Here is a 24348-nt window from a genome sequence, read left to right on the forward strand (position 1 = left end):
AGAGATACGTTTGAATCCGTTTTATGAGTGTAATCTCTAATTATTTCGTGAGTACAAATGTACGTATCTGCAGTATCGTTAGTGATTTGTGTTTGACGTGAAAATGAGTGTTCCAACTTTGTATGTAGCTTCTCACGAGGACCTGTAAATCTACCTTCTTCAACTAGTAGACCGAGTAATTTTCTTGCCTTCTTGTAGTGTAGACATAGCTTGAAAATCTCTGGTTTTATACTTAACATGGAATAGACATCTTCAAACTTTTAAACCAACATAGTGATAACTGTCCTCATTATTGGCCTCGTTCACGCTGCATTTACTGAATCAAACTATGCACTTACCAGCTATTCGATTCCTGGAATCGTCGTCTGTCGTTTGCACACGCGACGGCAGTTCACGTTGCAGACCCGCGGGAAAGAATTTCAGAGGCGGCTGAACTGCAACCTTCTTCCGGCCTGGATTGAGATTGTTTTCAGTGTTCGCACGGTAATGCACGGATTCAAATTATACGAGGACATGGGGGAAATTAGCAAATCAGAACAGTAGTTTTTTCGGCCTCTTGATTCTACAGAAGACATGCGCAACTGACCGCACGGAGATTGCCCGCCAATGACGAAATCTACTTCTGAAACTATTCGATTTACTGCTACCACAGAAGTAGGATTTGTTGATTCTATTCGAGTTGAAAACGCTAACTACTTCGATCATCTTTTCCATAACCACGCCATCTCGCCCGGTCAAAATATATTTAAAATGAATCAACACGCGAGTCTGGACACTGGACAGCTTTAGTGCGGCAGATGGAAGGACTATTTTTTGCGAGTGAGACGATAAACAAGCGCACATGTTACCGATAACTGTTAAGTTAGAGTTCGAATTATTGAGCACCGACCGTGGTTATTATGAGGAGCTAGCTCCTCTTTTGTCAGCGTCTCGTATCCGGGACAGCGTTCAAGGGGTGTCGCGCGCTCCCGTTCCGAAGTAGACCGGTGACTTGTCGGACTGGATTCGCAAGCCAGAACTTTATCGCGGGACCCTGAAGATAACCAGATGCGGTTAATGCAGACAGGCTCGATACCAGTGTTGGGATGACTCGAGTCATGACTTCACTCGAGTCAGACTCGAGTCACCTTTTTCGAATGACTTGACTTGACTCGAGTCACTTTGCTACAATGACTTGACTTGACTTGACTCGGCGTATCAGAAATATGGATTGACTCGCGACTCCGAGCAAAATTCACGAGTCAATTTCGAGTCATCTAATAATCGGTGTCGATAAAGATCACTGAATCTTGCATATGTTCGGATTGTTCGCGAAACGCTGGTGTAGCCGTGAGCGCGACCAATCATTTGATGATCGTGCGTTTTACTGAGCCTCCATTGTTTCCTCACAAATCAACTGACAGCAAACGAAGTGATCGAAGCTTACAGCTTACGTTGTCGTAAACTAGTATAGTAAAGTATTTAATCTGTTTTTTTTACCTTAACCAAACCTCTTGTTTTATTGAAATTGAATTCGAATATAGTTTATATAGTCCTCAACCATTGGCACAGGCTCGGATTGTATCATATCGATTTGTAAATGGGTAATGTATTGCATCATATCAATTCATATCTATCCTCTATTTAGGCTGGTAACTATAAACTGTGGTCTAGCGGTTCTACGTATCTGTGAGCGATACAGCGTCTTCTTGCGTGAATATTAAACTCTATATTCGTTCATCGGTTCAAAATCAATGACCTCTCAATCTGTTTTTCAGACAGCTTTTAAAATGCAATGACGTTATCATGCCTCGTGCTTCGAAAAGGCAACTGGACTTGAATTGTTACTTGACTCGTGACTTGACTTGACTTGACTCGACTTGACTCGAGCCACCTCCAAAAATCGAGTGACTTGACTCGAGTCACTTTTGAAAATCGATTGACTTGACTTGACTCGAGTCAAAATGGGCAATGACTTGAAATGACTCGTGACTCGAAGGTAGTGACTTGATCCCAACTCTGCTCGATACAGACATTGAAGTAGCATTTACGCTGTAATTGGAAACTATATTGAAACTAGATATTAGGGTTTCAAAGACCCGTGTAAAATCCGACAAATGTATAAATCAAATGAAGGGCTTGAAAATTATCACGGTTGTAGTTAGTAGAAGTAGTAACGGGAGGTAACCATATTTTAGAACCCGAAAATAGGACACTTTTTTGAAGTTTCAATAGGAGAAATATATAGGGGAAGTTTATAAAGATAATGCTCATCGCCGGGTAGGTTGGCTAGGATAAGAACAGGTCAACTTCCTACGCCGGTACCTTAGAACCGGGTTCCGTTCAGTTGACCTTCTTTACTCCCGCGGCAGTTACAGAAAAAGCCGATTTGCACGTGTACTTCGGAGTGAATTTACCTTTTTAGTTGGGACTTTTTAGTTATTTCCGTATGTTAATCTAATACACGAAACAAAGCAAAAAAGGACTGGTTGCGGATAAAGATAGCATGTGGATGTCCTCGGGGGAACGGTTTAGTATTACAGAAAAAAAGGGAAGAATCCTCTCAAACGAGGTACGGTATATAAGAATTGGTCGTGATGTGCCATACTTCTAGCGGTAAATTAGGTTATTCGCAGGGAATCACACGTGATTATTACCGACCTGCGTCTTTCTTTTAAAAAGTACTTGAATGGGTTTACCCTGGTAATGTTTTTAGACCTTGTCCACTTTTGTTTCCGCAAACTACTTACTTTTTACGTTCTGGATTTGGTGAAGCGGAAAGTTTAGTTTTTCCATGTGTTTGCATCACTTTGGTGATAACACATGGGCGAAACCGTGCTTATGGCACGGTAATTGCAGTGCCATTGACCATTGTGCGTATGTCGGGAAGAGGCAATCTACAGTTTCGAAGTGTAGACTACTCATCCCTCAATCAACTGCTAAGTATGCGACATATATGCCAAATCCATTTCCTCGAACTACTTTGGAACTATCATGTCTTTCATCGTCTATTCCCACTCGAATAATATTGACATGTTTCGGAAATAAGTACTTCTAGTTGTAATTTTACTTCTACTAGCGTACTATCCGACTATACCAGGGGCGGGCAACATACGGCCCGCGACGGGATTTTGTCCGGCCCGCGGACGGTTTCCCGTCTAACATGATAATGTGGCCCGCGGCCCAGTCTGCCGAGATTCCTCAGTACTTGCTTAAACGTGAAATTGTAGTGACTGTGTGTTATTTTATACGTGTGTGCTCACTGCGCAACGTGCGAGAGTATAGCTTACGCGTAAGTTCGGCATTTATCATGTACTAAACCCTAAAGAATTGATATATTGGTAAATCTGGGGCATCGAGCTTATCGAACTCCTTGAAATCTTAGTTAAGGATTGCACCATAGTGTCATATATGCTGTGGACACAAGCATATCTCACGGCACAGTGAAATTGGTCGACGTCAGCCTTTCCATTTGGCTAAAGGCAATTTGGCAGCGATAACGTAACTATGCCATCTGAGCAGCTCAGGAGCAAGTGCGCACGAGAGTGAGAGTGTGAATGCTCAATCCGTTGCGCAACAACGGCCAATACCCTTGAGGTTTGCACTGCTCTCACTTGCTCCCAGATGGTATCGTCGCGCCACAATACCAAACTCCGTTACAATGCAACATTCGAGGCTGATTTTGAGGAGTTCCAGGACCGCGAGCCGAATACAATTTATATTTTCGCAATCCGTACCTCGGTAGCTTTCGATTGATACCCGTTTTGTTAAATTTCTCGTTCGGCAAGCTGGTCAAGATAGGACAATTTGATTGCACCGTGTGTGAATCGATCAGAGAGAAGCAGACAAGGCGGCGTCGGCATGACAATTCTGTTCTCAAATCTGCAATCTGCATTGTCTTCGTCATTATCGGCGAGAAATGGCTTTGAAGTGACACTGCTGTCGTCAAAAGACATTCATTAAATACGATTTATTGCTTGTATATGTGGATAAATGGGCGTAGAATGTATCGATTCAGCAATCCGGCCCGCCAAGTACCTAATTTTCCTATATCCGGCCCGCCGACTGGAGAAGTTGCCCGCCCCTGGACTATACCTTCACCACCACTCTTGTGTAAAATATATCATAAGACGCTTTGAAATATTACTGTTTGATGAAGCATTATTCTTGCTTACAGCACTATTACATAAACAGTATCCAGACCTTTATGCTCAGTCTCAATCCTGGGTACGTTGGGAAAAGAATAGATCTTCGTATTCAGTTGAAACTCACATGCTAAATCTCGTGGTGCGTCGTGGTCAGCGCCTTTCGGATCAATAGCTTCCCGGGATTTCATACGCCGCAGTTCGTATTCAGCTACCAGGTTCATGTGAACCCGAGTCATTTCGCGAATATCGGTATCTGAAATATATGACTTTAAATCGATTAAATGAATCAGAAACGCAGATATCTCAATCGCCATGTAGTCATATATGTTGCCCGTTGAGAGATCGCGCTATTGCGTCATGGAAGATAGTTCTATTTTCATCGGCTCCTTCCCTGTGTTTGGATGCGAAGTGATCATAAACTTGACCAAGTCGTGTCACTATAGCTCGCCATGCTATCCCGGAGAGTCGAGCATCTAACAAGAAGCAGTGAATACAAATTTACAAGCGAGTGCTTGTATCCATCCCGTTAGCTTATACCAATGCGGTCAGTAAGGAATGAATTCAATATTTTCAGGACACTAGGCCTAGACAGTAGATTGTGCTAACTAGCAGCACCTATTCTGGTGAATATGTTTTAGTCTACTCCCATTTTTATATGATTTTGTCTAATCCAAACACTTCGTACATTCAAGATTCAGTAAAGTGGAAAGCAGTTTTGCGACAAGTTTGCATAGCAACTTCTGCAATTTCGCGAGTAGATCGCTCCCTCGACTCTATGCTACCCAAACACTGTGTACATGTACAGCAGGGGTGGGCAATTATTTTCATCCGCCGTCCAAATGAGAAGCAGAAAATATGTTGGCGGGTCGAGAAATTTTAGCTGTATTCTCCAGCGTATTGATTTTATTTTTTAATTGAAAGCTTTGCCCTCAGACCAGACCCATCAGGATGCATGTTTTCACCACTAATCCTGAGCGAGATTTCTTATGTACACTAATTGGCAACGTTGTACGGCCTAATCGCGCGAAGCGCGGAATTTTTCCATGTTTCATGGTTCAATCGGTCGATAATATTGGTAATTGCATACATATAGCTATATTTTTCAAATCTCTTTCAGCCCTCGTACTAAGTTTTACCGCTAGAGCAGAGTGAGGTGCTGTCATGGAAATAATATTCGAGAGTGGTTCTTGGTATAATTACTTTGACGTTGCATGTTAGTATTTCGTGACCTCCCGTCTGCTATGTGAAAAGATATTGAAATCACCAAAGCGTACCAAACTAAAAGACCCACACGATTCCCAATGGATATTTCCTTACTGGAAAATATTGCCTATGGACAATTGGACATCGTGGTTTTTGATCAACATGGGAGCAGTCCTTTTGGGCCAAGGCTTTCTCGCTGTCGAGCTTTTATTTAGTTAATTTGATCAACAGTTGAAATTGGACTGCCTTCTCAGAATCCCGTCTTGGCCTAAACTTCATATATCTTGGTACGTCGTGGCGCGGTAATGACTGACGCCAAAATACAAATTCTATAAGCATTGATCTCGAAATCGAGCCCAATACCGCAAGAAAAATTTGAAAGAAGTTGCATAAATTTTTAAAAAATACTCTATAATTTATGGTCATTCACTAAATAATTTTGGGCGTCCAAGCTCGCCCACCGAGCTCGGGTTTGGGGTGCGGCAGTTACGGTCTTGGGAGGTCTTGGGAATGCTTTAAAGCTTATTGTCTTGGTAACTAGTTTCCGAGAAGTGTGCAGCTTGCCGAAATGGCCTTGTTATTAATCCAAGCTTGCAGTTATTCCGAAATTGGCCGTCCCTTGATCTAGTGTTGGACCTATGTATTCGTGTTTTTGTCATGGAACCGACTTGAATAATACTCTTTGAACACTGCGACCTGCTTGGCATTAACTACTTAAAAAGACTGGTAGTAAATATTTAGTCCTCCGAACCATCTTTGAATTTCAACTTTGGTCTTTCTTTTTCGACATCCGTTATGGGTGGTGATATACTCAAGAGAAATCACGGGCAGTGAACGACTTGTTAAGGGAACACAGACCGTGCAATTCGTAATGTGACAATGGCAACAAAGAAGGTTTGATGACTTGTTGTGACTTTAATTGTAACGGCATAATTTGCTACATTAACTTTACTTTTGAATCTCGATCGGGCACGTGAGGTACGTATAGGCTGCGTAATCGCGGCATGTTAATGAACAGGCTTGATAGTAAACGAATTTCCGATTCAGTTTATACATCCTATGGTTTTAGTCCACGCAAAAACATTAAAAAGTATCTTCAATTTCAAGCAATCTTTCGCGGGCCGCACAGAATAGCTCCGCGGGACGCATTTGGCCCAGGCCTGGTGTTTTAGAACGTAATTTACCGTCCTGTGATATCAATGTTCATCTTACGTCATTACTGTAACTGTTGCACTGGTTACAATGTACATACAAACAGTATCATGGACACTGGAAGAGCTACGAAGGCCATTGAACAATATCAATGCAATTCGACATTTGATAGAATAATCAAGTGTGTCTATGAAACAGAATATTCATTATTTCTTCCTAATAAAAGTCTGCAGTCATTATTAAGTTATTGGTTTAATTAAGACTATGCCTTGCGAAAACTTCAATAGATTTGCATATAATATGCGGTATATAAAATATTATATTAAAGTTTGCATATACTTTTGAGTTCCATGGTTCTGTCGCTACCGGCGTTGTCGAGTTGATTTGATTTCTGAAGGTGTATCGTTCCACAAACTATTTTGAAGCTACAGCTAAAACAGATGTGAACCTCCTCTTCATGACAGACAGATGAAGAGGACAGGCATACGGGTAGTTAGATTTTCCATGTCCTAACGATAAAGAGAGAAACGAAATATGAAATGCACAAAGAATTTGTTCTAGTTCGGCTACGTGGGAACGACAGGTGTCTGATTTGTCAAAGCTGGAAATGGTCTATCATCACTTACCGAGCTTTCTGCACGCTGATCTTAGATTTTGAAAAGTCTTGTCATGACAGGTAACGGGTAACGCAGGAAGCTTTCTCCTCCGTCCTGAACCGAGACTGCTATTATCAACTGAAAATGTTAAATCCCATCTGCCCGATAACCAGACTCTACTACATATTTGGCGCCGTAACAAGCGTTTTTAACCATCCCATATCAAGAATGTGGAACCAATATTCAGAAATTCATTCGCGGCATGAAGGAAGCCCAGCAGAGGCTCCGTCATATAACAATAAAACAAGACATAGACGCAATTAGTGATTAAGATGTGACTTTTCATCAGGTAAACTTGAATGTAAATTTCCAGAAAAAGTTACTAAATTTCAAATGTGCCGTCTTGTCCCTTACGATTGATCTAATCCAGTGGTTCCCAACCTTTTTCCTCCTGCGTACCATTTCGAGGTTTTATGCAGTGCTCGTGTACCACCTAGCGAAATTACGCGCGCCGAAGGCGTTCAAAAACGTTTCCACCGGATTGAGCTGCCGAAGGCAGCGAAACAGAAAATAAACTGCCGATTTAAGGTGCAGTATATGATTTCTGTAGTGGATCCATTTGGAATTCTTGTGTTCAATTACATTAAAACGGAATTTGGTTAGGTAAGAATCCCAATGTTTTGCGACTAGATCTCTTCCCCGTAGGCCAGGGGTGGCCAACCTTTTTGCCATTCGCGGCCGCATTTCAACTATACTCATACAGCCCACGGCCGCATTCCAGGGCATAGTCGTAATTAGCTATTGGCGGACGCCAAATGCCTACGTTAGAGTGTCTATGTCCATTTCTTATGAATTCCGGACTGATCTACATAATCATATAGACTTGTTATACGCACCGAAATCGCGAGTGGTCACGTGGTCACCTGGTCACTGGTGATGTTATGGGACGGCAGGCGTCGCTGCGCCAAGCGCGAAATTTTTTTCAGATTTACTATTGAATTTCGTGATTAATATTATTAGCCTTACATATTACTATCAAACATTTAACCTTTCTCAGCCCATGGATGTGGTCAGATTCACCGGTAGAGTTGATGGAGGGGGTGTTTTCGAAAATTTAGGGCAAGTTATAAATGATGATGCATCTTCGGGTGGGCCAATTGTTATTAGCACTTTGCTGCATGCTGTTATTCCTTGACCTCCCATCGGGATTGTTGGTATAGTGAGGTGTACACGATTCCGAGTTGGTATTTCTATACGGAGCACATCATTTTTCTCTACTCTTCGAATCTGAAATGTGGGGCTCTAATTCCGAAGAGCCCTCTACTATATTAAAATCGAAAAATAAAGACACATTGAATCGCGCGCAGCGTGAAGAAAATTTCAAGATTAATTAAAATCTATCAAGAAATCGGGAGTCAATTCGTAAATTCAAATTGCATGTCGACGGCCGCCAACACATGCTAATTAAATTACGTGTCCAAAGCCGCACAAATTACCTTCTATGGCCGCATGTGGCCGCAGAGCTGTATCCACTCCTGCCGTAGGCCGTCATTGGTGAGATTGTCCCTACGCACGACGATGACGGCTTAAAAAAACTTAAAGTCAACCCCACCTGGACTAATACCACCCTTCGGTCGAAACAAAACAGCATCTACTCGCGTACCACCTGGAAGACCTTCGCGTACCACTAGTGGTACGCGTACCACAGGTTGGGAACCACGGATCTAATCAGATTCATCGTCTACATTAAAAGTCACGTGGAATTTTATTGCTAATATATAATGAGGCTGGAACAATTGAACTTAGTTGTGATAATTCTACTTATAATGCGACACGTATGACAACAAATAAAACACATTGTCATGGTTGGACTTAAAACGAGAAAAATCATTGCAAATAACAATCAGGTATAACTTACTATTACGTGACGTTTAAAATTATAACTTTACTTATACGAGAGGGATACACTGTTGACACAAATGATGAATTTAATGCGCGACCTTCTTGTGACAAATGACTGCTTTTGTTGACATAGACTGAAATGACGAATCGCGAACATGCAAGTCTCTCAACTCGAGAACAGAAAAATGAAACAAATTGAGACCCTCTGACCAGTTGAGAGAACTTACCTCTATGGATAGTTGGTACAAGGCAATTTAAATTGCTATTTTGACATGATGACGATGCCATTTGTGGGATTTTACCAAAAACATCTGGCTTTGCATTAACGCCAACTACAACGGGATTTTAAATATCTAGCATTAGTAAATATGCCCAAGTCACCAAAACGTATGTGACAAGAGCTTTTACACCTACATGATTCATCATATTTGTTCCATGCTATCTTTATAGGATCAAGCTGAGGTTATCATTTACGGAATCCTTTTAATCTTTGGCATTACTCGAAGTAGGTGACGCCTATTACTTAACTGGTTACGTTGTTAGGACATGTCCACTGCTACCGCAACCTTCCACTTGCTTTTTTGATTCAAAACAGGTATAAAGTAGATTAGGGGTATCGTTACATCGTCTTGCCAACTGGGCAACTTAACCCACGGCAACTGATTTTACTTTCGAAAATTACAGATATCTAGGTAATGTCGGTCATCATTTTACGCCGATGGCGAAGACGCACATTGTGGTTTCCAAAGCCGTCACGTGAAATTACGTACTAGAATTATGCGAGTCCTCGACAATATCTACATCAAATTACTAGCTTGAGCAATTTCCAGACATTCGTGTTTTAACCTGTCGGTTAAAGTAGTTTCGACATGTCTTAAAAGTCGCTCCCTCTCTCAAAACTTGAGTATAATATATTAATATACCGACATCACTTCTACATTTACTGGAGTGGAAGCGTTCAGTAGTTTAACCCCCTCTGACAGTGAGATAGGCGCGGGATCGATTACTTTGTTCAGATATACATGTCGATGACTTAGATTATGTGCCTATTGTACCTTTCATTTAACTTTATAAGCATAGCAAAGTGCCAAGGATGGCTATGTAAAGAGTAGTGGCACCCCCTTTCAAAAATTGCCCGAGTCTGGCGCCCCCCTCTATTTTAAGGACTCTAGTAAAAACAATGGGCAAGTGGTCGAAGTCCACTTTCGGGTTGGGGCTTTACTATTATACCACTCGACTAATTAACGGTATAATTGTATGTGCTATTCTCGGGATCAAATCCAGGTTGTTATAACAACCATCGGGTAACGCCTACGGGCTCATGCATTTGGTTCGAGATTGATATACAAATCCCGAATTCCACTCTGCGATTGGCAATACGGGGAGGTTAATTGTATTCGGTTTTGTTTTATTGCTTTGTGTGACTACTAAATCTACTGAGAATGTGGTAGAGATTTGCTCACATTAAATTTAGTCCTGCACCAAGCTCTCAACTCCAACATGAATGGGGATATAACAACACTAAGCATTATCATCCTTTATGATACGATGAAGAAATATTCTGACGATTTAATTTTGTAGCTTTCAAATACAAGTATATTTAGTTAATTATTTGGGCCAAAAACCTTCGAAACATGTACAAAGGGCATCACTCTCAAAGGTTGTACAGTAGCCTACAGTGCCTTTTCGATTTCGACACGCAGTCCGCTGAAGGACAAAATACCTAGTTCAAAATATTTTGTGGAAAATAACCCAAGCTATCAGTGTCAGTATCAGTTTATTATTATTTTCATCATTTAAAAACAGCACAAAACTGCGATACGATGAAAAGATAGGAAGATGTCGAAACGTCCTGGAGTGGATGCCGTGATGGGAGTGTTATAGCGGGGAATTGGCAATCCAAAAGTACGCCAAATTCATTTTACATTAGTTAAAATAAACCCACTGCATTCATGGAAACGTGGTCGCTGATTATTTCGCGATGAGCGCATCGAAAAACGTTAAGATTTGGCAGATTTTTTCGAATGTTAGTTTACCATGCGAACTCCGGGATATGTACAGCTGTTATTCTACTATGATAATCCTATGTCCTTATACACCATCTACTGCGAGGCCATTTTTCATCACCCCCCCCCATTACCGCTCCTCTAAGCCAAGCGCCCCCCATGTCGCCCCCTGAGCGTTTTCCCCCCATCAAATACCAAATCGGCCCCCGGGGGGAGGGTGCCGGAGACAAGGTTAAGAACAACTGGGCTAGTGTTTTGAATTATAGATCACTGACCGTAGTTACTGTCGAACAAGTTCTGCTCTTCTTCGGACGGCGTCACGTTCCAAGAATAGCTGGATTGCGATACTGTGCTATCACCACGTTCCCGGGTAGAAGGTAGAGATGACATTTTAATCCATACTTCCTCGCCATTGCCTTAATGTAACAACATTCTTCAGGATGATATACGCGTCTACTTCAAACGCATCCTCGGGACTGCTAATGGCGTTGCATAGAGGCGCAACTTCCGAGCATATATAGCGGTTACGGTGGCGCAGGAGCTGCATCCACCGGCTAATATGATAGTTAGAAGTACCGTGATCCATTTGAACACATTTACTTGATAAATTCTGCAATATAAAAAGTTATTCACTTGGTAAACTTCAGGAGAATTTGTAGGATCTGTATAATGCATTTGTGACAATTAGATGGAACACGATGGTGTTAAAAAATATATTCCACGATGAAAATTGATTACACTCATACAATATAAGGTCATTGAAGGGTTCACAGTAGAGCAGAAATACATATGTTACGATTAAGAAGATTAACTAGATTAGAAGATTACAAATTAACATGTGAGTGCTTGTATCTAGCCCGCTAACTTACCAATGCGGTCGGTAAGGAATGAATTCTACATTTTCAGGATATCACAGTAGGTTGTGCTAACTAGTAGCACTTACTCTGGTGGTTATACTTTAGTCTACATCCAATTTTTATTTGCATTTTTGCCTAATCCAAAGACTTTCTGCATAAAGATTTAGTGAAGTGGATAGCAGTTTTGCATAGCAAGTTTGCATAGCATCTTTTAATAGTTGACATTCAGTGTTCATTACTCGCAAATGTGCATCTTGCTACTTGCTATTTCACGAGTGAATCACTCCCTCAACTCCTAACACTATGCGACCCAAACACTATACAGTATGTGACGCATCGACATAATCTTCATTTTGAAACGAAATACTTTTCATAACTCTCAGTAGCGATTTACACGTTAGTAGCATCTCGACATCGATTGGAAAGAGCAAATACAACAGGTCTTTGACTTTATATCCATAGCAATACCCCTGCTCTAGCTTTAGTAGCAACGCCAAGGCTGTAATGACTCGAATCGTGTCTTGAAATCTTGGTGGATGTGTCTTGATTCCAGTCATTTTCTTAAACATGGAAGCTGATCGGACCAGACTTGAAGAAATGAGGAAATACAGTGCTTCTTTGGGAAACAAAAAGGGATGTGAAGTTTTATTACAAGCATTTGATCATACAAAGTCAACTTTCAAGCACCTCAACGAACTCAAAAAATAAATTTAACGCGTAATAACTCAGCTATGTTTCGATATTGCATAAATATGGATCGCGGCGACAATCAGGTTCGTAAAGTGGCCCTTCGCCCATTTTGAGTTGGTGACGCCTGATGACTATGCAACTCAGTAAACGTGACTAGTTTAGCACGTCTTTTCCGCAACTTATCCAACCATCTAACCTTGGAAATAGCGAAAAACTCCAACTCACCCTCACATGACACTTCCCGTGAAACGTGCACTGGAGTGAACGCCAAATTATCTCCTGGACACCAGTCAGCACCAGCCAAGCGGGCCCCAACGCACTCTGTAAGATATTTGAAAGAGTTTTGTAGTGTTGAAGCGGACACTATATCTTCTACTATGGTGGTTTTTAACTAGTGATCCTTGTCAACTTCTGACTGGCTGCCAAATATATATCAATTATAAACCTCTTTTGGGAAATGCGAGGAACTAAAGACTTGTACATTTAAGACACAAAACGTCAAATTTGCGACTGATGTAAAATTTTAGAACGTAATTTACCGTCCTGTGATATTTATTCTCTGCTTTGGCGGCCTCATCTCACGTTATTACTGTAAATGTTGTACAGAACTGTTTAGAATCGACATACAAACAGTATTATGGAGACTGGACAGCTACGAAGGCCGTTGTTAATATCAACGCAATTCGACATTTGATTGAATGATACTGAATGATCAAGTATGTCTATGAAACAGAAAAATCATTTCTTCCCAATGAAAATCTACAATCATTACCAAGTTATTTATTTGATTAAATTTCGCAATGCGGAAACTTCAATATAATTTCATATATTATGTGTGATATAAAATATTATATTGAAGTTTCTATATACTTTCGAGTTCCATAGTTCTCTCGCTACCGGCGTTGTCGACTTGATTTGATTTCTGACGGTGTATCGATTCACAATCTATGTTGAAGCTACAGCTAAAACAGATGTGAACCTCTTCTTCATGACAGACACATGAACACGACAGGCATACAGGTAGTGAGATTTTTCATGTCAAAGAGGAAACGAAATTTGAAATTCACAAAGTGTTTGTTCTAGTTCTGCGATATGGGAAGGACAGGTGTGTGAATTGTCAACGCCGTAAATAGTCTATTATCACTTACCGAGCTCTCTGCGCGCTGATCTTTGATTTTCAAGAGTCTCGTCATGGCAGGCAACGGGTAACGCAGGAGGCTTTCTCTTCCGTTCTAAATCAAGATTACTGTTGTCAACCGAATAGGCTAAATCACCTCTTCCCGATAACCAGACTCTGCTACCTATTCGGCGGCGTAAAGCCTATTTAAACATCCCATAGCAGGAACGTGGAACTAATATCCAGTAATTCGGATTTTGCTCGTGGCACAAAAGAAGCGATTAGTGAATAAGATGTGACTTTTTATCGGGTAAACTTGAATGTAGATATGGAGGTTAATGCATTTCAAATCCGCCCTCTTGTCTCGCACACTTAATTCAATCCGACTCAGTCATCATTGGAAGTCAAACCTTTGAATTAGAAGGGAAATGTATTGCCAGTCTGGAACATCTGAACTTAATTGTGATAATTCTACCTAAAATGCGACACATTTCTCAGTCAGAGATATACATTCTCATCGGTTGACTTAGCGGGAGAACAAGAATCATTATAACGAACAATCGGTATCGCTAACTCTTGAGAGACATTCAAAATTATAAATTGAAGAAGACGAGACGTAACACTGTCGACAAAAATGGGGCAAGGTATTGTGCGACTTTCACGTGATAAATGAATGCTTTTCTTAACGAATCGTAAACATGCGAGTACCTCAACTCGAGAACAGAAAAAGGAAATAAATTGAGACGCTTTGCCAAGAAGAATTTACATTATCGATAGTTGGCACCAGGCACTTTAAATTGCTATTTTGACATGATGACGAGGCCGTTTGGGTGATGTTACCAAAAACATCAGGCTCTGCGTCGACGCCAGCTACAATGGGATTTTAAATGTCTAGCCTTCGTACATATTCCAAATCAAAGAAACGTATATAATTCATCATATTTTGTCCATTCTATCTTGACAGGCTCGAGCAGTTAAGAAATTATTTTGATCATTCGCATTACCCAAAGTAGGTGCTGCCTATAAGTACTACTCACTCAACTGGTCACTGCTACCGCAGTTTTCCACCTCCCTTTTTAAACTCAATACAGTAGTTCAGGAGTATCGTTACATCATCGTGATGGGTGACACCATCTGGGAAGCTTCACCACGGGAAACTAAATTTATTTTCGAAAATTGCAGATATACAGGTAGTGCAGTTAATCATTTTACGCCAGTGACGAAGACGCACATTGCAGGTTCAAAAGTCGTCACGTCCAATTAACTGCTGGAAGTATGCGAGTCCTCGACAATATCTACTTCTTCTGATTACTAGCGTGAGCAATTCTCAGACACCCGTGTTAGAACTTGTCGTTTCAAGTAGTTCCGACATGTCTTAAAAGTCGTTACCTCTCTTAAAACGTGAGTATTTTACGACGACGTTACTCCTACATTTACTTGAGTATCAGCATTTACGAGTTTAACCACCTCTGACAGTGAGATAGGCATGTTAACGATTCCACAGTTCAGATAAACATGTCGAACACCGACATAGATTAATTGCCTAGGGTCACTTGCATTCAAGCTTTATAAGCATAGCGAAGTGCCAAGGATGTCTATGTCTAGAGCTTTGAATTCTAGATCACTGACCGTAGTTCCTCTCCAACACTCTCTGCTCTTCGTTGGATGACGTCACGTTGCAAGAATAGCTGGATTGCGATACTGTGCCGTCACCACGTTCCCGGGTAGAAGGCCGAGATGACATTGATTCGCAAATCAATATTTTTTCGCGATTCCCTTAATGTAGCAACATTCTTCAGTATGATGAAGGGGTCTACTTCACACGCATCTTCGGGACTAACGCGAAATTACTAATGACGTCGCATAAAGGCGCCATTTACTAAAATATAAGTAGTTACGGTGACGCAGGCGCTACATCCAATGGCTTTGATGATGGTTAGAAGGGACCTATTCGAACACAATTACTTGATAAATTCCTCAATCTAAAAAGTTGTTCACTCGGTAGACTGTAGGATGATTTGTAGGATATGTATAATACATTTGTAGCAATTAGTTTGAACATACGTATTATCAAAGGTAGGAGTCAGCAACGATTTTTGATCTAAGGACCGTTTCAAAATGAAACGCACCGGTGTTCAAAAACCACAAATATTCTACGTTGAAAATTGATCACACCTCATACAATATAAGGTCATCAAGGGGTTCACAGCAGAGCAGAAATACACATGTGGCGATTAAGAAGATTAACTTGATCATCTATAAATTTTTATCAATGATCTTGAACACTGTGCAAAAACTGTACGAACGTTTAGCGGACCAGTAACGAGATCCTCGCGGACTTTAGTAGGCGTCTCCGCAATGTTGCATATGCCGAAAGATAAGTTTAGCCGATAGCACCAAAATGTTTTCACAATATTCTTAAAGCCAGTTAAGGATTTGGATCATTACTTTTGTTCTTGAAACGATGCGGTGTAGTGTAAGGAGTCTACAGGGTTCCAAGCATCGGATACGCATACCGACATATAACAGTTACTGTGTTTTCTAATATAGGTCTGCTTATGGGAATCATATTTATATCGACTGTAGAGCGTATAGAGTAGAGGTCTCAAACTCAAATGTGCTCGCGGGCCAATTTCCTAGGTTTAATGACGCCGCGGGCCACAGCATCAATAATAGGGATATTCAGTGTATAATTTACCTGTAGGCCTTATTTCACGGGACCTTGCAGGCATGCATTCCACAAACATCGTGGGAATGTAATTTACTATTGTACTATTCACGCTTGACACGGAATGAAATCCAATTTTCAAGTATTTGAAGAAAATTGCTTTTGTGTCGAGCATAATTTTTTTAATTAATGAGTTATAGACATCATGCGAGTTATAATATTGCAGCTAGTGGAGTTATAATATTGCTAGTGGAGTTATAACATTGTGAGGTTATAATATTGCAGCTCGTGGACCTTTGACGTGCCACAATTTCATGTCGAATATTTTAAAATCTACTGAAGATTGGTCTGATATCAGAGCATTTGAGCGGTGTAGCCTTATCCTGGTGTTGACATTTAGTTGTGATAAGTAGAGGCTATTTTTGCTGTCATTGCCAAAGTCAAATTAAATCAGCGTTAGAGTTTGCCTTCGAATATTATTGGAACATATCAATAACAACTTAAATATAATCATTGTTGAGCCAGCATTGCTTCTCAACCTTTTTAGCGATCGTACCCTTTGTGCTTTCAATAAGATTTCTCGTAGCCCCTGTCAGTTTTCAACACGATTCCTTATTGTACCTATATTAAAATCAGAAATCCCATTAACACAAAATTGCGGCTAGCGCGAATTTTCTAGTTGAATAAATTGACCAAGAAAATATTCCACGGCACATAGGCCTAGTTCCACAAGACATCTCGTACACCCGGATGTGGTGCTTCGTACCCCGATGGGGTCTACGGACCCTGGTTAAGAGGCCCCGTAATAGAAATGTCCAATCGGCGAGGAATTCATAGGTGTTACAGCTGTAGAGCGTACTACAACGTTACTCGCCACCGATAGTAACATGGATAAAGAGAACAAACAACACCCAGCATGTAACCAACCATCGTCACACGGTCAAAGAATACCAATGGTTGACATGCTGATTAGATCGCTATATACCCTGGGTAACGTAAGCTACGGCATTTTGATATACTACTATTCCCTATGACAGTTTCAGAGATTGTTGCGTCTGTAGGATTACCAAGTCGCCGTTCCGAGTCGCAAGTCTTCTGATTTTAAAGTTTGACCCGACTCAACTCGAGTCATTTTCATTTAATCATCCAGTCAACCCGAAATCAAGTAATTTTACGAGAAGGTCGAAACTAACCAAATCACAATTTTCAATCACGAATCCTCAACATGTTTTATCATCATGAACTAGAATTGTGACGTACTAGCTGATCTTCGACCGCATGGTAGCTTTTGAAAATGATGTGATAGTTGAGTTTGTTCAGTTTCCTGTGATTTTTATACTAGTTTTATCGTGAACTTTGAGTTCTTATATCTAAAAAGAAATATGGCACTTGAATATATTGTTGAATACTTGAAATTCCCAAATGCCGTCGCGGGCTGCACGAAATGCTCTCGCGGGCCGCGTGTTTGAGACCTCTGGTATAGAGGTTGAAAGTCGTATCATCAGTCGGCGTAGTATCACCAAGGTGGCCATAACATATACGTGAATGTTTAAAACACGCAAACCACAAAATGGAATCAGTCACACCTATCCATGCATCAGATATAGGATCAGAGACATAGTAATTCGCAGAGTTGTAATGACTCGAGTCATGACTCGACTCGAGTCGCGATTTTTTTGTGACTCGACTTGACTCGAGTCATTTTCTTGAAATGGGAAAATGACTCGACTCGACACGAGTCAATATTTGGATTGACTCGACTCGAGTCAATATTTGGATTGACTCGACTTGCACTCGAGTCATTACGCATGACTCGACCCAAGTCATTGTCTTGGCTTATTTTATATGACTCGAAGACGAATAAAAATCGCGAATCGTAATGGCTAGATCAACGCATCTGACGAATTCTGCCGACATCGCTATTTGTCACCACTGCTCACCTTCGTTGCACTTAGTCTGATACAATAGGCCGTAAAAACAACAGACACTGATACCCAAAACCCCCAGACCCTATAGCAATGCATTACATCCCAGTGATGAAGAGGTAATAAATCCCCCGCAATCAAAGTACCGTACTCAAGACTTTTCAATTATACAAGCAAAGACGCAAGTCCAAAGTTCAAATTAGAGTCAATGCAATGACTCAGATGATCACTTACTTGGAAGAGACTGATAAACTCATGTGTAGATTTGAAGGCGATGATTATTTGCATTTTTGGGCGACTAGAAAGAATGAGTATCCAACGCTCTTCTGTGAGGTTGAAAAATGCTTGTCAATTCCTGCATCCAGCGCACCAGTGGAAAGTGTATTCAGTAAATGTGGATGTATTCTAAGGCCATGCCGCTTTAATATATCTGAGGATCTTGTATTTTTGAAGTGTAACTCATCATTGATTTGATCTGCAGTCTGTGAAAACACACAATACCCTCCGTCCATTTGACGTTTTATTAGGTATGTGCATTGTGCACTTGAGTAATAATGAATGGCTAATGTTGTGTGATGTTTGTACAGTAGGGCTGTTCAAAAATAACTTTTTTTTTTTATTTTTACTTGATGGCTACTTGATAAAATTGTTAGTTGTTCATTAAAAGAACACTGAATCTGGTTAATTTTAAAGAAAGCAGAATCAATGATATGAGAAGAAACACACACTGAATCCGATTATTGAGAATTTAGTAGAAATTTCGTATATATTACATACTAGTGTAAGCCGACAATTTTTTCATATCCAAAATATCCTACTCTGATAACTTCGCTTGTTCTTGTTGGAATTGAGCCAAATTTGCTATGAATCATATTTTTACACAATCTAACAATATCGTGAGGTAGCCAGTAAAATTCGAAAATCTCTATCGTAATTAATCCAAAATTTTCACCCAGAGCATTACTTTCTACCGGTCGGAATTGAGCCAAATTTGAGTTTTTTTTTAGGCAATCCAACAATTCTAAGAAGTAGCCGGAAAATTGGAAAAAATGTCTTTTAACAGCCCCAATTATTTTTCCAAATGCCGTAACTGCGATGAAGTCTTAAATCAATTAGGAAAACCTTTGGTAATATCAAAAGGTATCTGTTTTTTGTCACTGCACGTGCACGCTGCATGCACGCTTCTACAGCATGCTGGTCTGGTGAAAATACCCCTACATAAACATGCATCTGTTGATTCTCTATCACCTTATTTGTCGACGTGCATTCGTAGGTTCTCTATCAGATAGTATGTAGACTTTAATTCGTTGGTTCTCAATCAGCTATTTGTGAGCTGTCGTCGATGTGGTCGTAATAGAAACTGAATGCTTGTATTTGTGATGTATCAGACTGACAAGACATATATTTGATTTTAAGTTCTAAGATTAGTAAAGTTATCATATTGGCGGCCTGTCTCGTCTATCTGTAGCATCGGTAAACGAGGCCAGGAACTGTCCGTAATCTACCTAAATATACATGTGCCAAGACTCTGGTAGGGACAAAATATGCATGTTTGGCAAGCAAGGAATTCGATATCACCCAAGCAGGATTGAAAACATTGGATGAACATGACTTCAATACTGTGACTTGGACTCGGACTCGAGTCATAACACTATGACTCGGACTTGACCCGGTAAACGGTGACTTGGACTCGGACTCGACTCGGTGATGAATTGAAAATGACTCGACTTGACTCGAGTCAAAACCAAAAAAGTCAGATCGACTCGTGACTCTGAACCATGTGACTTGGTTACAACCTTGGTAATTTGGATGTGCAAAATTCGAGTACAAGTTTAGAATCAATCCCCCAATGTCACATTCATCTAAACCTCATTATCGGACTCGCATTTGTTGGTCTTGTATGAAGGGTTCTGAGACTTGGGCCATGATCCCTATAGGGGTCCGTGAACTCGTTTTAGGGGCCCACGAATGGAAAATGTTGAATTGCATCCAGAAAATACTGATGGAGTTGAGCTTGATGGGATGACTTTTCCCCATTATTTTAGTTATCGGCTTTTGGAATGTTCGGCAGGGGGTGGGGTGCACAAGCAATCGCTCAAAGAAAGGCCTCCGCGAACAAAAAATGTTGAAGAACCCCAGATATAGCGCGCGACTTCGGTCTTCCAGCAGTGGAAGTTATATCGACCTCCATTCATGACTCCGCGTTCGGAAACAAATACAATGTAACGTAGGAGCACTCACTTGCAACATCTCGAGACGCCCTACAAACAACGTCTTTCGGTTTCCGTGAATCATCTACTTTCAGCGGCGACTTGCTTGCACGGTGCAGATTCTTCATAATCCTTGATATCCCCCGAAAACCTGTATTCATGTGTAAACAGTCAATGCTGGATCAATTCAATCGCTCATCAATGCCGAGATTTCCAAGAGAAATCCATCTACTCAAATTTGAAATCTCTGCCGCCGTGACACAGTTATTAACATCTTACATCTTTTATAAAATCTGTTGTTGAAATAATGGGACGTCACTTTCTACTTGACAAAAACCCAAAATAAAGAAAAAGAGAGTGTGAATCTGATAACTTCTTGTGTAGAAATAATTTTTAATACAAACCACCGGATTGTTCACGAGTATACATGCATTGTCAAAACAAAGCTTTAGAGCAGGCGCTCTTAAAGTTAAGTCCGCAGAGTAGACTAGTTTACAGGGTATACGAAAGGTGATTATTGAAACCACAACTATTAAACCAAATAATACTAGAAAACCTACGTTTTATTTTGACATACGTCGTTTATTTAGACTTATTTACAGATCTCACCGTAGGTCGTTACCTAGTCCTCGAGTGGATTTTCAGGACACAAATAGATCGGATGGCAACCTGATTAGGACTGCGCGAAAGTGCTGATACCTTTATAGTCATCAGCTTCATGCAATTCGCGGATATGAGATGAACGGAAGCGCCCAAACATTTAGGGGTCCGCGCTCGATAAAATATCAAAAAACACATTTCCATGGAGAGGCGTATACAACCGCATAAATTGACATACCCATGTTGGTCTAAGTAAGAAGTACTGATCAAGTGCTACTAACCAGAGGTGACCTCAACATAGTCGGCGTTGGTATATAAATGAAGTAAGTAAAAGTCATGCAGTATATTTCGACTCTATTTCAAGAAGTAACGATTCCCAGAAATGTGTCAAAACTACTTCAAGTAGAAGTAAAAATGAGAAATTGAAAATTACTGAAATTGTTTAGTTTTAGAATTTTGATTCGGTCTGGATTGACGTACGTTCCATAGCCGACCCGAGGTCTCCATTTACGAATATGACCATCAGACATGGGGTAATCGCGATTAGTAATCGTAATCGATTACGGCGATTACAGCATTTTGAAGTAATCGTAATCGCAATCGATTACATTCGATAAAAATCCGAAGTAATCGTAATCGTAATCTACTGCTTCTCATATCTAATCGATTTGTTTGTAAAAAAACTATTACTTTTTGTTTGTACAAGGACTATGACATAAACTGAATATTCGTGAACAAGAATGAGAGAATATACCACGTTAGCGTTAGCCCAAACGTCTGTTTTCAAACGCCACTGACTCATTATTACGGCAGAAGTATTAGCTCCGCTCGTCATTGCGTAACAAGTATCCACACATAGTAAAGAGACATGCGATGGACATTGTAATGTGATTGTAAGAACACCTCCCGTGGTGTATATCAGGTTATCAATAAACTACAGAAGCCGCTACCTCGCAGCAGGATATTGATCACCACTCTGCCTATAGTTTCAAATAGTAACTTATGTATTAATGTTTGGTTGTGCTTAGTTAAACGCAGTTTACAATTTCTGCTTGGCGAGCATGAGGCCTACGTACGCACGTGCACCTGACGAAGATTCGGAATTTTGTACTCGTGGAATAAGACATTGCAGTTTCCACAACGAAGCATTACAAATAAACAGCTGCTGATATATATCATAACCGAGCCGTGCTTAGCCGTTTCTCGTAATAGCAGCTCGCTGTATATGTATTAAGTTGAAGGCAGAATTTTTATGTTAACCATATCTTATTCTCATATAACTACTTGAAACGGGCGTAAATCGTTATTTCACAGTTCGTTACTTAGCATTTGGACCTGCCGCCATAACCATCCGCTTATATAGCCTGCCATGTTAGCGTGGGTTGTAGCTAGAATCAGCAATTCGGCCAAAACATCAATTCCCCTGTCCAACCGTTCGTCAATTTTCAAAAGTGAATTTCGTCAATAATATTGGTAATTGCATTATATTACTATTATAACCTCTCTGAGCCCGAGTGTCAGATTTACCTGTAAAGCTGGGGTACGTAATTCATATTCATAGCATCTGGTATGTTGTTATAATTACTGTATGTTGTTAATTCGCGACCTCCAGTCCGTTGTATAATCACAAGATATTGTACTCGCCCAAACGTAGCAGACTAAAAGAATATCTTTTGTGAGACGCACACACAAATTGTCATGGCTTTATTCTTTTGTGGATGCGCCGGGTGACATTTGCATTGTGGGCCCAGATTGGAAGGACAGGAGTTATTAGTCCCGCCCACTCAGCGCGGCTATTGACAATGGACGAATACCTTAAGTTTCGGCCATGGTATTTCTTTGGTATCACATCCCGTGGAGTTGCGTGTTGGCCGAAACTGCATATGTGTTTTGGTGTGTTGTGGGATCGTGGCGCGGTAATGACCGGCTACGAAATGCCCGTTCCCATAAAATATAGCCTATGTATGTTTTTTCTTGATGGGAAGAGGTATGCATTTCAAACCCAGCTATCTACTGGAGCAGGGGTCACCAACTGTTTTGAAACAAAAAGCTACTTCTTGTGTAGTGTGTACTGATTATTGCGACGACCGACGGGTTACCTCGTACTCCCGTCGTTTATCCATGTTCAGTTGGATTTCTTCACTTAGAGTAAGACAATCAGAGCACTGGGCCGGGTTTCCGCCCCTTACCAAGAAAATAAAACGCTCACTCGCAGGGACTCACACCAGCTCCTCCAAGCTCAGTTGCGTTGCTGCAGTGCGCGCAGAAGCGCCGATCTCCGCGTCTAGACTCGGGAATATTAACTATATAGGTTCCCGTTGAGCCGCCGCGTGGGCGAAGACAAGCAATGCCCCGAGCGACTGCGTTCGTATGTTCCTTGGCGTCGGCCGACCCATGTTCAACTGCTGCTCATATGAAACGAGCTTCAACTATCAAATCTCTCATTTGGATATTTGCTACAGCGCAGTGGTGGCAATACGAACGGGGGAGCCTGGGCGAGACTTACCGGGGGCCCCCCTATAAGTATATATCCGTAACTTATGGGGGGCTTGGCCCCCCAGACTCCTCTTTCGCATCTGTTATTATTATCTATCTATCAAGGTTTGGCCAGGTGCTGGATTCGGCCATGTCTATTTTTTCATGTGTGCAAAGATACACGACTTTAAAACTAAGTAATTTTACCGCATGCAGAGACGTGATGATTATCAGGATATGGTACTTTTCTAACAAATGCAGAGATTTGATGATGATTGACACATCTGTACGGAATCCTATTCTTGCCTTACACGGAGTTCCATGTTTATTCGTTATTATCCTTGAAAAAAGCGCATAATCCAAATAAGGGAGCCCTTCGGCCAGCCCCCCCTGGTGACCGACCACCTCGCCCACCCCAAAAGCCACCACTACTACAGCAACCGCGGGCGACTTATTTGGTCCGCGTTGGTGACCCCTGTAATAGAGATATTTGAATCGCAAAGCTCGAAAAACATTTACAAGAATTAATTAAATTCTCGAAAATGCTCTATAATATATGTTGGTTTACGAAATACTTTTGAGTCCCCTTCGAGCACGCTCCCCACTCTATTAAGGAATTTGGGGCGCGGCAGGTAAAGACCTGGCAATAATGCAAATCGTTGGATGCGATAAATCATCCACTATAAAGTTGGGCAATTGATATATTATGACGTAATAAGCAAATGACGCATGATGAAGAAAGTTGATATCTCATTAAGCCTTTTCATCGCAATCCTTGCATTGTCTTCCCATATATCATTTAAGATTATAGTCCTAAGCA

General features: G+C 40.9%; 1 protein-coding gene across 1 annotated transcript in view; it reads right to left on the minus strand.

Annotated features, from left to right (window-relative positions):
- Positions 1–24348, minus strand: part of LOC145441434 (uncharacterized) — a 191819-nt gene that overhangs the window by 155794 nt on the left and 11677 nt on the right. The window contains exons 7-15 of the mRNA XM_080319297.1: positions 20485–20604; positions 15280–15426; positions 13682–13765; positions 12759–12854; positions 11262–11402; positions 7109–7192; positions 4252–4380; positions 890–1033; positions 339–452 (exon numbers count right to left, since the gene is read on the minus strand). Coding sequence (XP_080175423.1) covers positions 339–452; positions 890–1033; positions 4252–4380; positions 7109–7192; positions 11262–11402; positions 12759–12854; positions 13682–13765; positions 15280–15426; positions 20485–20604 — 1059 coding nt within the window. The remainder of the gene's footprint in view (positions 1–338; positions 453–889; positions 1034–4251; positions 4381–7108; positions 7193–11261; positions 11403–12758; positions 12855–13681; positions 13766–15279; positions 15427–20484; positions 20605–24348) is intronic.

The sequence above is a fragment of the Botryllus schlosseri genome, chromosome 1 (assembly GCF_051294905.1).
Source record: "Botryllus schlosseri isolate E-star chromosome 1, Bs_hap1, whole genome shotgun sequence".
NCBI lineage: Eukaryota > Metazoa > Chordata > Ascidiacea > Stolidobranchia > Styelidae > Botryllus > Botryllus schlosseri.